This window comes from Sylvia atricapilla, chromosome 13 (genome assembly GCF_009819655.1).
Source record: "Sylvia atricapilla isolate bSylAtr1 chromosome 13, bSylAtr1.pri, whole genome shotgun sequence".
Taxonomy (NCBI): Eukaryota; Metazoa; Chordata; class Aves; order Passeriformes; family Sylviidae; genus Sylvia; species Sylvia atricapilla.
The window spans coordinates 5659478-5675775 of record NC_089152.1 but is presented as its reverse complement, the minus strand read 5'-3'; the positions used below and the strand labels follow the sequence as shown (position 1 = coordinate 5675775).

The window sequence follows — 16298 nt, the reverse complement described above, 5'->3', positions numbered from 1 at the left end:
GAAGAAGAAATATAATGTCCCCTCTTAGCAATCATGAAGTAGTGGGCAGACATTGCATTTTTGTGTGGGAATAAATACTTGCTCTGGCTGTTTTCCTCCTAAATAATCAAACCTACCCACCAGATTGTATTTGGAAGCACTTAGTGATGTGACATGCTCCGTTTTAACTGTTCAGGGAGATGACTGAAAGTTTTAAGATGAGACAACATGAATCATAGTCTTGAGCGGCTGTTCACTTTTGTGATTGACTTGCCTCCTTCCTACGTTCCTTTTAGTCACCCTGGGAATCGCTGGAGCTGTTCTGTGCAGGAGGAGGCATCGCTGAGATTTCCCCCTGCAGCAATGGACTTGGATAAACAGTCCGTGTGGGGATCCCTGAAACAGAAGACCCGACCGTTCCTGCGGAACCTGAGTGTGAGGAAGACGAAGAAGAGGTCTGTCAAGATGCTGGAGAGGAAGGGCCACTCCTTGGACCGCTGTCTCAGCGTGTCAGTGCCCGACATGCTGGAGGTGGAGACTCTCATGGAAGAAGAAGAAGACGAAGAAGAGGAGACGACGTACTCGAGCGCTCAGGTGCCATTGAGCAGCTCCCCCAGGAGCTTTTCCAGGTCTGTGGTGTCCCTGAGGAGCAGGAACACCTCGGTGAGGGCAGCAGGAGAGGACTGGCTGTGGGCGTCGCAGCAGGGGACACGCACGGAGGTGACAGTCACCGCCCCGGACACGCACACTGGGGGCACTCACCTGCTGTCCTCACGAGGAGCCGAGGCTGTGGGCAGCCCCGTGTCCCAGGCGGGGAGGAAACCCAGTGAGGATCTCCTGGACCTGCTGCAGAGCTCCCGCCTGAGCGCCGCGCTGAGCGACGAGAGCACAGAGGTGGGTGCTGGAGCAGCAGCGAGGCTCTGTGGGGCCTCCTGTGGGCTGCTGGTGCTTCTCCCTGATTTTTTGGGGGTTATAAAGGGATGGAGGATTCAACCAAAGCCAGGTTGGACAGGGCTCTGAGCAGCCTGGTGTAGTGGGAGGTGTCCCTGCCCATGAAATGAGATGAATTGTAAGATCCTTTCCCACCCGAACCATTCTCTGAGGAGGGGCCTCTGTTCAAGGAATGAATGAGCAATACAAATAAGCCTAAACTTTACATGATACACACATTATTCAAGACTAATTCAGCTATTCTTCCTGTCAGTTCGGGGCTGCAAGTAACACTGCTCCGATTTTTTTCGTTCTTTTATTCTCCTATTATTTGTAATGATACTTCAGATTTTTCACATTTGTTGGAACTGCTTGATTAAATCAAAAGTTGTTGCAGTTCTTTGAGCTCTGAAATGAGATGCTGATGCATTTGCTTTTTAGTTAATATAGTTACCAGGATTGCTGTGTAGCACAGTCAATTTGCCATCCACCCACTCAGGGCTCTGGTGAAGGCAATAGGTGAAAGATGGCTGAGGGAGGTGAACTCTGCCTGTACCTGGAATTAACCAAAACAAGCACGTGAAAGGGAGCAGAACATGTACCATCATTCTCATGACTGTTTTTTGGAGTTTTGTAGTGATGATTTAAACAGGTGAAAAACTAAAGTGTTTTCTCTGTACGCCCTGTCTCATCCCCCTTTCCTTCCCCTCTGCCTCTGTGGTTGTTACCTGTGTCTGGACATAAGGTCCCATGCACAGGAGGATCAGAGACCAACGTTGTCATGAAACTAATTCCTGCCTGGCCTGAGCAAATTAGGAACCCCGAGGAGCTGTATGATAGCTTCATTATATAGACAGCAGGTGAAGATTGTGGCTGCAGGACACACTTCAGGCAAAATTTATTTTATATTTTGTGGAAGTATGTCTGCTCTTATTGAGATCTCTATGGGAAAGCTACGTTTTGAACTTTCTGAGGCCTTTTTCTCGTTGCCTGATTGTTGCACTTGTGGGAGCTGCCTCTGTAGTCATCCAAGATGCAAAAATGGGAATCAAGCGTTTTTATTTCAAGTCCTCCCATGGGAATGGGGATTTCACAGGTTAAATGGTTTTTAACTTCACGATTAAAAGGATGATTAGCTCTGGTATAGGAAAAATGGTCCTTTCTGATATAAACCTCTTGTTTTGCATCTCAAAGGTCTGTGTATTCCTAGCAAATGGGTGTTGTCTCCCGCTCTGTTGTGATGCAAAGTGTCAGGCTGGTAGTTAGTGACCATCACTTGCGGTTTAGTGATACTAAATTGTTCACAAATTGGTTTCATCTTGCTGGAGTGTTCATTGTTTCGAGGGGTACCTAAGGAAAGCAACTGAAATAGTGCTGTGTTTCTCTGCTCAAACATTACTCAAAAGTTGTAGCACCTCACTAGGTATATGGTAAATATGTACTCTCATTATTTTAGAAGTTCGAGGTTGTTTTAACAGTAGTGGCAATTTTTTCCTGCTGTTGTATGCCAGAAACCCTAATCTAAAATCTACCTCAGCTCGATGAAGTTAATACTAAGTCCTGCTTTGATTTTGGGCAAACTGAGAGTTCTAGGAGAATGAAGTACCTGTATAGTGATGAAATAGCTTAACCTCAAGTCAAGTTTCATCCAGATGCACAGTCTGAGTCTGGCTTATTTTCTGTAGCACTTACATCTTTCCCGAAATAAGTATTTCTATATTTGTTAGTGTCTGTAAATCATTCAGTGTTTATTTGTATGGCAAATAATCTCTCTGTGTGAGATGATTTGCTTCCTTACCGTTATCTGCCTCCAGTGCAACTTATAAAAATCTTTTTCCTCGAAAATAAAAGGAGAGCGCGAAGCAGAGGGAAGTAGAAATGAATGAGGAGTATTGAGCAAATTTAATTATACTGAATCTGGTGAAAAACAAATTCAATATTGGAAGGAGTCCATGGCAGGGAGGTTTGAACTAAATGATCTTTAAAGGCGCTTCCAACCAAAACCTCAATATTCTATGATTCTATGACAGCTTCAGTTTTCAGTTTCATTTCTGCTTAATTGAACAGGTACCGGATTTGTGGTGTGTGTGCCTCGGATGGGAATAGTTTGTTACAGAGGTTTTTGGTCCCTGAATGCTGGGTGGGGCTGCCCTGAGGAGCACAAGAGTTCACATTGTTCTTGTGTGAGCATCACTCTCTGCCCAGGGAGGTAAATCAAGAAGGAAGGCAGATCCCCAAAACAAAACAAACTAAAAAAAGCAGAAATATAGGTTGAGCTTCTTCTCCCCCTGATTTGCTTATCACATGCCACCTCCTCATTTCCTGGTTATCTTTGGCCACCTGATATCGTGAGATGCTCCCCAGGCCTCGTGGGTGAGATCAGCTTGCAGTTTTGCTATACTTGTGGTTTTCATATTTGTCTGAGCCCTCCTGCAGAGCTGTGGGTGCTCAGCACAGCCCATCCCCGCCGAGGCTCTGCCCACAGGCGTCATTTTTCCATTTGTCGAGACATTTGCTCTCTGTTCCCCATTGCACCCAGCTAGGCAAGCCTGCAGAAGCAAGTGAAGTTGTGTTGAATGAATCCCTGCGTGATTCATGGAAGAAGAAGAAGTAGAAGAGATGACGGATAAAGGGTTCCTGTAATGCCATTTTTTGTTGCCATTGCGTTTTGTCCATGGCCACTTGTCATTGCTGAGGTGCTCTGATATCTCTTTATCTCCTTGCCAACACTTCGCAGTGAGTCACTGGCAACCCAGAGCCTTGTCCTGTGGCTGATGCACTCAGTGGTCATGTATTTTGAATAATTCTTCTGCAGAAAACAAGGGGAGGCAGAGGTGGGAACGCTTGTCAAGAAGAACTTCCAATTTATGTATATTTATACATCTGCTCTTGCTTGATTTGTTTTGATGCAGATACATTTGGGGCTTTGACCCGCTGGATTGTGCCCACTTTTGTTTGACACTTCTTGTCACCGATAAAATCAAGGTTTCACGACCATGTTTTCACCAAGATTTTTATCTATAGTCCCTGATCTCGTAGTTAGCTACCTAGAATAACAGTAATTTATATTATGTGGAGCTAAAATTAAACACCCAGGTTTTTCTAGTTAAAATTGTAATTGTTCAGTATCTGTGAGTGTAATGCAAGTAAACGAAATACAGAATAAAGAAAAAATCATATTTTTGAGAGTAATTTTTTTTATAAATGATATTGAGCTAGCCAAGACAATACTTTTAAAATTATTATAATTTCAATGCAGTTCTTTGATCCTGTGTTTGTGCCATGTAAAACAAGCTGTAAAGAGAAACCGTTACCATTGCCAATGATGGTGCCTGAAGGAGATTCCTGTGAAGCCAGAGACTCCAAGAAACACTAAATTTAATGCACATGAGTGAGATTTTATGCATACTAGTCAGAAAATTCAAAGTTAGGGTTCCCCTAGCAGCTGTAACTCAGCTCCATTGTGTGAGAAAATTCTTCTGGTGCTCTTTATGATGATAATTTTTCCACTTTTAATGTGTTTTTGCAAGGTGGCCAAGTTACGATTACTGTGGGAACCATAAAGTTAGATTTTGTCTGTCCTGCAAGGGAAATCTTACTTGCAATGCTGGATTACTGTACTTCCTGATATGTAATATATATACTTGCGGGAGGAGGAGGAAGAGAATTACTCAAAGGGTATTTATGTTTATTTCAGCATGTCGATACAGCTAAGACTTATGTACTTTGGTGCAGGAGCTGGTTGACTTTTCAATGTTTCTGTAGGGTTGCACACAATGCTGCTCTCGTCTGAGAGACTGGGATGTTACCACACTGCACATGAAAACACTTTCTCATGAGGATCGAATTCCACCTTGTGTGTGTTTCTGCAGACGGAGAAATGAGGATCTTTAGCATAAATCTTTGTGTTTGAATGGGCTGTGATTGCCCTGCATCAGACCAGAAGAGTTTCCCAGGCACGTAGGTGCTCTTCAAGCTTAAATGATGGTCATGGGCTGTTGGAGCAGCCAAAAGAGCATCAGAAGTGTCCTGGCTGATGAATCACTTAGACAAGTAGCCTCAAGTTTTTGGATTAATCAGTATTTAGGAAGAAATGTTTGACTTCCTCTCCTATAGACAAAAAATCCTTTGGCTCTTCCAATTACTGCAGGAAGGTGGGGGCAGTACATGTTCTTTGTATTTTTTTTTCTCCTTTGTCGTGGTTTAACCCACCAGGCAGCTAAATATGACACAGCTTCTCACTTACTCCTTGCTCACTGGGAGCCATCATATGCAGGAGAGAATCGGGATTAAAAGGTAAAATTTGTGGGTTGAGATAAAGACAGGAAAGAACAGAAAAGGAAGTATTTATTAAAGTACTATTAAAAGAAGGTAATTATTGCAATAATGTTTTATGTATTATTAACATAAAAGTATAAAAAGCTAATTACATTTATTATATTTTTATATAATTAAAAATAATTAATATTTGAATAGAATATTTTATAAAATATTCTATCAAATAAAATATTTTTATTTTATAAAAATGATACAACAGTTAAAATATTCAAAACAAGTGGTGCACAGTGCAGTTGTTATCACCTGCTGACTTATGCCCAGCCAGTTCCTCAGCAGAGGGACAGTACTTGTCCAGCAACAACTAAAAACATCAATGTGTTATCAATATTGTTCTCACCATAAATCCAAAACAAAACGCTGTACCAACTACTGGAAGGAAAATTAATTCATCCAAAAAAGGACACCTTTCCCTTCCATAATTTCTTTTCCTCTGAACTTTTTTATTTAAACTCAAACAAAAAACACACACACAAAAAAATCAATTCCAAACACCAAACCGAGTAAAAAAAAAAATCTATTTAAAAACCCTTTAAGTGGAACTTGGTTTTTGAATGGTGAAGGAGAAGTTGTGGTCAGTGAGAGCAGCCAGCCACCAGACACAACAACCTGCAGAAATCAGGAGAGTTTGTGATAAGGACCTTCAGCACCCAGTGCTGGGAAGGAGAAGAAGAAATTTATTCCTAGCTGGTAGCAGGCACTTATTTTTCCTGGATTAAGCTCAAGAGACTAAGTGTAGTTACTGTAAAACAGGAAAAAAATTTAAATTATCTATATGCATAAGTAAGAGCATTTCATTCATTACATGTATTGTGAGTAATTTCTTGACTGATGCTAGGAGCATTTTCTTTCCTGTATTGTTGTCTAATTCATTGTATCTTTTGTTTTATAGTTCCCATCTGGAGAAATGGATTTTGACTCTTCCCTATCATCTCAAAATTTTGATGACCAAGTGGTAAGTCCTGTCATTTTGAAGCTTGATCAGCAGCACAACTTATTTTAGCTTTAGGTTCTTTGCTTCTTACAAATTTAAGAACTCATCAGGTGAAGAAGCCATCTAGAGATTTGCCCAGCGTGGGTTTTGCTTTTTCCTTTTCTTTGTGGGGATTTTGTGTGTTTACGGGAGGTTTTGTGTTTTTGTTGTTGTTTGGGATTTTAGTAGTTTGAAGTGGTTGCTGATGTTTTGAATAGACCCAAACATTCTGGATTTTTTGAAGTACTCTGTAATATCAATATTGTACTGGTAACTGATGAGAGCATCAGCATAAACACTCAAATAACAGCGTAGGAACAAACTGGACTAAAGCAAATACAGCGAATAGCACCACTGTGGGCTTTGACAGACAGCAAAATCAGTTTTAGGGCAGTATGAAAAGGCGCTGGCAGTTCTGCCATGTTATTCTCATGTAAAGCATGTTGGCTTTGTGGAAACATGCAAACTTCACTTTGCCTCTGATAATTCCTCAAGTGCTGTCCAGAGCTGTTTTCACCGAGTGCTGTGGCTGGAGGATGATGCTGAGCTGTGTAACCCTGTGGCAGCAGATCTGATGAGCAAAAATCCTCTCGAGTTTGCTTCTGCTAAAGCTCCCAGCCAGCACTGGCTGCCACTGGGCTCCTCTCTTTTGGAGCTGCATGAAGAAATGCTGCTGTCTCCTCTCAGTAGCTGTGTGAAACGTGTTCTACCCCCTGAGGTTGTCAGATGGATGCAAAGGACTCCGTGATCTTTAGGGGTCTCTGCCAGCTTGAGGGATGCTCTGAATGCACAAGAAACAGCTCAGAAAAAAAAATGTGCTGATAAGCTGATAGTATTTGGAAAACCTGTGCATACATTTGTGATTGTTTTATCACCACTCATTTTCAGGTAAAACCCTTGCTTTGTTGAACATACTTGATGCTGATACTTAGCTACTTGCACAGTGAAGTAAAGCCTGGGAAAGAAATATTTTTTCTTTTCCCTCTTTTTTCTTTTTTTTCTTTTTTTTTTTTTTTCTTTTTTTTTTCCCTTTTTTTCCCTTTCTGTAAAAGATTGCCCTAAAGGAAGGGGCAGAACTTTTTCCTCTGCAGCAGTGGGAGCGCACCTGCCTCATTTATGATCTGCTTCAAGAGGTGTGTGACTGATTCCTTTGTTCTCCTTAGGCTCTGGAGGAAGCAAACGACTGCCTGAGTGACCTGCCCAGCCCCTTTGCCTACCTGCTGACCATCCACCTGAAGGAAGGCAGGAACCTGGTTATCAGGGATCGCTGTGGTGAGCCCCACCTTTCCTCTGGCTTCCTTTAGAATTCACACAGCTCTCCTTTATCTCTGATCTCAGTTTGGCAGCGAGCTGGATGCTTATCTGCAGTGCAGCAAGTCATGGACTCGTGTGTCTCCTCCAGGTCAGGTTTTATCCTCTCTGGATACACAGGGGAGAGAGCTGCCCTCTGCTTGCTGCTCCTGCTCCTGCCTGTGCAGCTGCAAAGCTCCTTCCTGGCTGCCCTCAGCACCTCTACCCATTCAGGAACTGCAAGAAATTCCATTTGAGCTTAAAAAGAAAACCAAAACAAAGAATAATTGGAGATTTATTAAATGAGCTGCTCTTAGGAGCGCTTTTGGGGTTATCTGCAAAGGTGTTAATAAAAGGGGGAAACCACAGGAGCAGGGCTGTAAGCCAAAAATCCTCTCTAACCTGGGGTGTGTCTGAACAATGACAGCATGCTAAAAACCCCAAACCCAACCTCAGATGACGTACCAAATAAATTGCAAAATATTTGGGGAATTCCTGGAAAAGAGGTGTAAAAATGCCTGCCCTCAACCTGGCTTTTCTTCAGGCTGTTGAAAGAGGGAGGAAAAATGCTGATAAGCAGCCAGTCACTTGCTGTGGAGGGAAGAGCTGTCCTGCCAGAGGCTCTGTGCAGGCTCTGGGACTCTGAGACAGCAGCTGTGTCAGGACCTTCCCTCTGAACCTGTCAGAGAGCTCTTCCATATGTCCAGTCATGATTTGATATTTTTTTTCTTGCATGTGGAAACAGTTCTGGTAGTTTTGTCTTGCAAAATGTCTGAGCAGTTTCTTTTGAGGCGAAGCCATGAGGTTTGTTCATTCGGTTTTAAACAAAATAAGCTTGCACAGCCTAAAGGCCTGTGAAGGTTTGCACCTGGAGGGACCTGTCTGATTCGGCTTCTCCCACGAGGTGCTCCTTGGGATTTCTGTTATCTGCTATCTCAGACAATTTTTTCCATGCTGGATTTTTATGGCTTCACAAAACAGTAACTTTTGGTTGAGTGTATGCTTGTTTTTCCTACCAGCTTTTGGAAGAAGTGAACCAGTACTTAGATTAAGATCTTTACTGGTTATACAGAAGCTTGTATTTCCTAACAGTGTAGCAGTTCATCAGATTTTACTAGCAGGCTGCACAAGTCAGGACACATCCAACTGCTCCTATGAAAAAGCTAGAAATGAGCAATTCCAGCAGAGCAGTATTTGTAGAGAAGACAGAGCATACTTTGCTCTAGGCTGTGTTTTGTTGTGTAAGAAAGCAAATGCTTGTCTTTGTGAAGCATTGGACAGCAGAGCGAAACAACATAAGGGGAGAAAAAAATCCCTTTTGATGAGTCTCTGTTGCTTTGTGGCAAATGACCTCTCATTTCGTAAACTGAGTAAGTGAGGTGATGGCTTCCTTCAGTAAAACTGCTGCTTTTTATTGCACAGGCAGCAGGAGGGGAGAAAACAGTGACTTAATGATTATTCATCAGTCACCACCATGCTGCAGTGGTGGCTTCTTAAAAAAAAAAAAAAAGCCTGCTGTGGATGCCCATCATTACAGGCCTCTGCTGTCACTCTGGTTATGTGACATCTTTGTGTGATGCTGGGGCTTGACCTGCAACCACTGGGCTTCCTCAGTGTGCCTTTGAGAGTGGGAGGTTGTCAGCTCTGCTCATCTCTTCAGAGTGAGAAAGCCTCAGAGAGAACTTGTGGGCTGGGAGTGTGTGATTTCCCTCCTCTCCCCCCCGCCCTGGTGCTGCTTAGAGCTGCTGTGCTGGGCTGTATCAGTGTGCTCTGAATAATTTGAATTTAGCAAAATATTCACCACAGACTGAGCGGAGAGTTCATGCCTCAGCATCTGTAGCCTAAATAAGCTTTGACATAAGTATTGTAATTTCCCTAAATTTTAATTTTCAGTTATTATGCGATCAGCGATTTATCTGGAAAAAAATCTCAAAGCAGTCATCAAACCCATCAGTTTACTTTTTTTTGAGCGAGTTTCTTTACTTAAAGGTAAAGAAAATGGTATTTAAGTGTGGTGTCCTGCCTTCTTCTCACATTTGCACTTTTCCCCTTAATTTCATTTTACAGCAGTTGAAATAGCTCAGGCTTAGGGGCTGCAGTGTGGGTGGGTGATGCCCTCTCCTGGCAGCTGAGTAAAGTCTCCTGTGCTCCTGTTCAGTCTGCTGCTGCCTCTGTTTTGTCCCCGTGTAAAAAGTATTCATCTGTGTATATATATAAAAATAAATCTAAGGTGTGTTACCAAGGAGAAATATTTAATGACATTAAAAACAGCTGTTGCTAAAAAAAATATCCTAGCACTACTCTTCAAATTCACAGGTTTGTCCCTGAACTTATTCATTATATGCTTAACAGTTATTAATTAGAAAATAACAACGCTTGGCCAAGTAAAAGTGAACAGGAATTCTACTTAGAACTGCAGGCTGTAGGACCTCTAAGAATTCATTTTTTACCAGCTTCCCCAGTATTTTTTTCAGACTCTTTGCCTCACTATGTACTGCTCTTTCCAGGATATGTTCCCTTTGGTATGATATAAATTCCTCCTTCACTTTACCAGATTTTTATTACATTTTTTCCCTCTTCATAGTGTTAATCCTGTTAACATCTGCTCTTTCCTATTTTTTCCTTCCTTTTTTATTCCTTGCATTGCTTTTTATTTGTCTCTTGTGTCTCTCCAGTCCCTGACTTTCTGCAGCTCCTCTCCTTGTACTGCTCTCTTTAGAGAGGGTGCATCAGCCCAGGAGACTGGTTTAGATGCATGTGCTTTTCCTAAATTGCACAACAATGCAGAAAAGAAAAATAAATCAGAGTTTCAGTGTTTTCTTCTCCTCTTTTATGTACTTTTTGAGGGATAAGTAAAAGAAAAAGCTTCTGTACAGCAACACCCAATAAGTGTGCCCCAGCCAGGAAATCCAAGTGCTTCTAGAGCAGGATCTTGATTCTGGTGGAAAGCAGAGGTGCTCCAAAAAACCGTGTTTTGGGTTAAAATCAGTGTCCTGTCTAGGGATGCAGCATGAGAGAGGTGTTACCTGTTGATCATCAGCTTGCTTGGAGCCTGATTTACTTGCTTACAGTCTCACCCAGTCACAATAGAAACTTCCTAAGCAGACGTTAAATTTCACTTGTTACCTGTGTGCACCTTTGGGGCCAATGTTGGGCAGTGCACGGGTCCTACATTTACAGTTCTTGTAGGGGATGAGCCAAACATTGGAGGTTATGGGTCTCTGTGTGTACATACACAGCACCAGAAGTTGGATTTTCATGTGGTTTTTGTGGTATTACTGTTACTAGATGTGTTTCAGTGTTGGCAAGGAGTTTGTGTCCATGTAATTTTAATACTGCAGGTAGTAAGAAAGCAGAAATGTATTTATTTTTGATTACAAATCTATGAGGCACTGTAGCAGCTTGGCAGAACAGAGAGATGATATCTCATCTGGCTTTAAAAAAAATCACTTGTGCTCTAAGTGTTTGCGTCTTGTCACACCGTTTGTGGTTTTATGGCCTTGTTGGCTCTTGTTTTGTGAAGCTCAGCTTCATGCTTTGAGCTGGGAGAGGCTGGAGTCCATTTTCACCTTCCCAGGTCAGGGTGATGCCTCCTGGTTGTTTGAGTCAGCCCAAAGAAATCTCAGAGGTCCTGCTGCCTTTTGGCACTGGGATGCTCTGACTGCACGTTGCTCCACCCTTGCAGAGCAGTGAACAAAGTGATGCCACAGCTGTAAGGGAGGGCTGCCTGCCTTCAGGTGGCAAACCCAACTCTGCTGCTGTAAGAATAAACAGAAACTGGGTTTTGCGTGCCTGTGAGGGTGAGAAGCCCCTCCCATTTCTCAATCCTGTGCTTTAAAGTTCATTTCTCATCTGTTAAACAGTGTAGTTACAAGAAACACCGTTCTTGGATGTGGCTGTGGTTGGTGTGTTTTTTCTTTTTCTTTCCCCTTTAACCACGTTGTTCCAGCCTGAACTTTGTGTGTGTCTCTTTCCCACCCGGTTTTGTGTTTTGTAGATCTTTTACAGGACCTTTGTGCCCTGTCTCTGTTTCTTCCTTTCAGGTTTTATTTGTTTCCTGTTGCTTCACCTTGGTTTTCCTCTCATTTCTTTCCTCTCACGATAGAGGTGAGCATGCAAAGGGAGCAAGGGGAGGTGCAGGAGTACAGAAGATGCAACACCTGGATGGGTGTATCCTGCTTTCCTTGTCCTCAGCACATCACCCTCTGCTCTCACATCCCACAGCCCCCACTGCCAGAGGGTCCTGGGGGGCTCCCTGCCTGCTGTGCCAGAGATCAGCCTTCCCAGGGACAAAATAAAAGGAGAGAAAGGTTGTAGAATAACATAACATACGCTTCTAACTTAGAGCAGAAGTGAGCCTGCAGGAACCCACCACTCCTAGCTCTGGGTTATGCAGAAGTTAGACCTTGGTGATCCCGGTGGGTTTTGCCAGCTCAGGGTGTTTTATCATTGTGTGATTCACTGCCTGGGTCTGTGCTGATACCAGAGTGCCAGAGGAAGGGATGTGTGTGTGCTGTGCTGGGTGTTTGTCAGCTTAGAGCAAGTAATTGTTTGGAAAGCAAATGCTCAGAGCAATTAGGCTGAATCGCTCTCTGCAAACACGCTGATTAATTTAGACTTTCTCTGTTTTCAGGGTATCTGCAATTAGATCATTAGGCCTTCAGATTTATTAATTATTGCCATGTATTAGGCAACTTTTCACACTTCCTTTTGAAAGGCGTAATCATGGCTAATTTACAGATGCTGAGAGTTTGAATCGTTGGGGTGTTTTCTGGATGCCATGTGGCTCTGTGAGCAAGGGCTGGTGCTCAGAGTGTCTGTCTGTGTCAGGCACAGTTTCTGGAAGTGCAAAGTGTGTGCCTGAAACTTTGCCCTTGTGCACATTGATCCCTGCGAGCATCCTGCCTGCACTGCTGTGGGAAAGGAATGCACTGAGACAGGAACATCAGAACAACAGGAGGAGTTCAAACAAAAGCAATTTATGTGTCTGGAGAAGTTCAAACAAAAGCAATATCTATGTCTTCCCATCCTTGTAATGTTAAATTAGGAAATGTAGGAATGAGAGCATAGGAAGAGAATAAATACCTGTGACTCTTCTTGTGTCAGAATTGTAGTTTAGCAAACAGGTTTCTTAAAATGTTCTGGCTCCAAAAGTTGTCAGAGCTGAGTCTTGGGGGGCACCTGCCTGCATTAACAGCTCACACTGCATCTTTCTGGGACCTTGTAAGAAGATTTTATTAGGATGAAGGCTCAGAATACAAGAAACAACACTGAGTTGGGGTTGTTTAGCATGCAGAAGAGAAAGCTCCGGGGAGATCTTGGAGCCTCTGCCAGGGCATAAAGCAGTGTTCAGTTGGACTAATTCTTATCAAATACAATTCTGTGCTTTACATATCCCTAATGGATGTCACATGGCATTTTGGTAGGTTTTTCTGAGTTTCATTACAATTTTTTTTTTTTTTGGTGTTTCTGAAGTGTCTTGTATTGAAAGTGCTATATCTGCATTTTTCATTCTATTAATGTTACGTCCAGGTATTTTTTTGTCCACCATCACCCTCCCTTAAACTGTAGATTTGCACACTTTCTTCACACTTCTCTGGTCCTTTCAGTTTATTGAGTTTTTTGTGGTGCTGGTTTTTTTTTGAGGTTTGTGTGTATTTTTTTTTTCCTGGTTGGTTTTATTTTCCCCTGGAACCTATTGGGACTGCTTGTTTCCACGGAATGTTTCATTTCCATCTGGCCATGTAAAACTAGCTAGGCACAAAACTTTCCAAAATCACCTGAATTTCCTGCCAGCAGAATACTTTTTTTTCCCCTGATTTCCCCTTTAAGCCTTGATCTCGCCTGTTTCACTACAAGGATGTAGTGGTTTTCCACTTAAAAAGAAAAATGTGTGTTCCATTTTAGAATGTCTTTTACTCCTTGTCGTAAATAACTCCAGTGATTCTATTTCTAGGAAGATTTTCAGATACTTATTCTTTACATGCATATAAAATAAATCCTTAATTTCCTTCTTCAGATTAAAATTTACTTCTTTAACCAAAACCTAAGATGGTCTAGGTTATATTTCCCACTGCTCTTTGATTTTTTCAAGATTTTTAAGGCAATTTGGTGGTCGTTTTTATTTATTTATTTATGGAATGAGACTTGTTTCATATGCTACATTTCCAGTAAGTTTGCTCCCATAAAACAGTGTGTGGCTTGAAATTATATTGGGTCTTCTGGGTTTGTTGGGTTATTTTTTTTCCTCATTCCGAAGCAGTGGATGTGATCCATCTCTCGGTAGCTGCTAGAGGGCAGCAGTATCCATTTAAAAACACCCTTAACAGTTTTTTGGGCTACTAAACCCTCTCCTGCTCCTCTCTCCTAGCAACTTTTTTGCTCACTGAAACTTTCTCAGGTTTTAGGTGATGCCTGGTCTGCCTGCACTTGTTCCTTTTTAGTGTTAGTGGAAGAAATTAGAAGTGAAATTGGTATTATGCAAAGGAATTGGAAAATGTAAAAGGGAGCATTGTTGCTGAGGTGAATGTTCTTTCTCTCATGGGGAAAGAGGCCTAGCTGATTGAATGATTTTTCTTTTTTTTTTAAGAGGTCAACCTTCCTTTTTACTCTTACTTGGTTTGCTTTAGGCTGAGAAGTAGATTATTTTGGCCTTTTTTAAATATTTTACTGTGTGGGAACCTACTTGTTTTACTGCACAATATACAAATTAACCTCAAAGCACCTTGCTTTTCCCACCAGAGAGAAATTTTGGGGGGCAAAATTCTCAACTGGCTTTAACAATAATCGATTCCCCTGCTTATACTGCTACAGCTGATGTGAGTGAGACCTTGCTTTCAGAAGAGGCAGCATGCACGTGCTTAAAAGTTGTTGATTCAGTTGCCTTCACTAGGAAATGGATGCTAAAAAGCTTTTTTTTTTTTTTTTTTTTAATTGGTCTGGCTTCTTCAGAAAATTATCCATTTCTGTCACAGTTAAAAGAAGATTATAAACAAAAAAATCCTTTTTTTTAGACTAGTTCATCTCTAACATCACCAGGCTCTTTTCAAAAAAAGTTATGTTTTTCTGCCGAGATTGTAGATTGTCTCTTATAAATAGCTTTTAATAGACCCAGACATCTTTCTGAGCTTGAATTCAGAAGGCTTCAAGCCCTGAATTCAAATGCAGTCAGTAATCTGCAGTCTGCACTGTTCATCCCGTCAGGACAGGTTTGCCCACCTGGCTTATTCCTCATTCCCTGTCAACTGTTTTGGTCACCTGGATGCACTCTGGGGTGTCTTAGAGGAAACCAGAACCAGACACAATGAGCAGGGAGCTTCGCCAGCACCTCAGGAGTGACCCGGGCCAGGCCCTGGGGGCTGTGGCGCCACGTCCATCCCTGACATTTCTCCACCCAGGCCAGTGACTGCCACCAACCCCCAGGTGCTCTGTGTCCCACCACCCAGGTGACAATCCAGCTGCTGGGTGGCACGGAGGCACCACCCCGTTGTTTGTAGGACGCGGTGGCCGCGCTCCCTGTCCCCCACCCGCCTAGTTGAGATGTCACCCCCGTGACAGCCCGACAGCCGAGCACCACAGGACCCCCCACCCTACCCCACCACAATCATTTTCCCTCACAATTAACACCGGTGCTAACTTGACACCTTTCCCTTGTTGGGGTATTTCTGTGAGCCGCCCTCTCGCCGTTAATTCGCGGCATTAATATTTTCCGCGGCGCGGGTGCCGCCGCTCACCCGTGAAGCCTCTGGAACATTATGGAGCTGTCAAGACAGCGAGGGATTACCCAGGCTGCCTTGCTGGAGTAAGTGACACCACTGAGGCCCCGCTTTGAGATGTTTATTTTGAGAGTAAGCTGACAAGCATGAAGGCCTGATCCCAGAGTGGCAATCGTATTTAATTAAGGGCCTCTTTTTATAATGGCTTCCCCCCCCAACACCTTTTTTTTTTTAGTGTACAGTATTTTTTTATGTAAACAAAATGCATATCCCTTTTATATATATCCCTTTTATATATATCCCTTTTATATATATCCCTTTTATATATATCCCTTTTATATATATCCCTTTTATATATATCCCTTTTATATATATCCCTTTTATATATATCCCTTTTATATATATCCCTTTAATATATATCCCTTTAATATATATCCCTTTAATATATATCCCTTTAATATATATTCCTTTATGTACAATCTTTGTATACATTTGTGTGTTTCTATATATAAATACGTGTAAATGTAAAGGAAAGGTTTATTACAAATAAATACATGAGAACGATGGCTAAAGCCTGGCTCATGTGAGCATTGCTGGGCAGCCTTTCCTTCCCCCCCCAAACTTTTATTTTCCTTTACTGTATGACAACGTGGAAAGCTTTTCGGAGCAATGATGCAGTTCGGAGGGTTACTTAGCTGTAGTCTTCCTGCTTCCCACCCTCAGAGAAAGGGCTTGGAGTTTTCTGCTTGTTGGTATTGAACTTGCTGGCTGTTTGCTTTGATTCTGTATCTTCTATTTTTCTGTCTCTTTTCAGGTTTTGCCCTCTTTCATGGGTTTTCTGTGCCAAAAGCAGATGAGTTATAGCCATAAACCACCTGCCTCCATCGTCTCTTCGTGCTTCCATTTCATCACTTGCTTTCCTTGTCTTGGCCAGTTGCTATCTCATGCACGGAATAGGTTGTGGACATTATTACTATTCTTACTTTTAATTATGCAGTTTTGTCCAGCTTACTCTGTAAATGAAAGTCAGGGGATTTTTAACCTTTTTTTGGTATTTTAAAATCTCTTTGAAGTGA

General features: G+C 42.3%; 1 protein-coding gene across 1 annotated transcript in view; it reads left to right on the top strand.

The window, feature by feature from the left end:
- The first annotated feature begins 279 nt into the window (after positions 1-279).
- Positions 280-16298, top strand: part of MCTP2 (multiple C2 and transmembrane domain containing 2) — a 100929-nt gene continuing 84910 nt past the window's right edge. The window contains exons 1-3 of the mRNA XM_066328277.1: positions 280-873; positions 6137-6199; positions 7381-7489. Coding sequence (XP_066184374.1) covers positions 343-873; positions 6137-6199; positions 7381-7489 — 703 coding nt within the window. The 5' untranslated portion in view covers positions 280-342. The remainder of the gene's footprint in view (positions 874-6136; positions 6200-7380; positions 7490-16298) is intronic.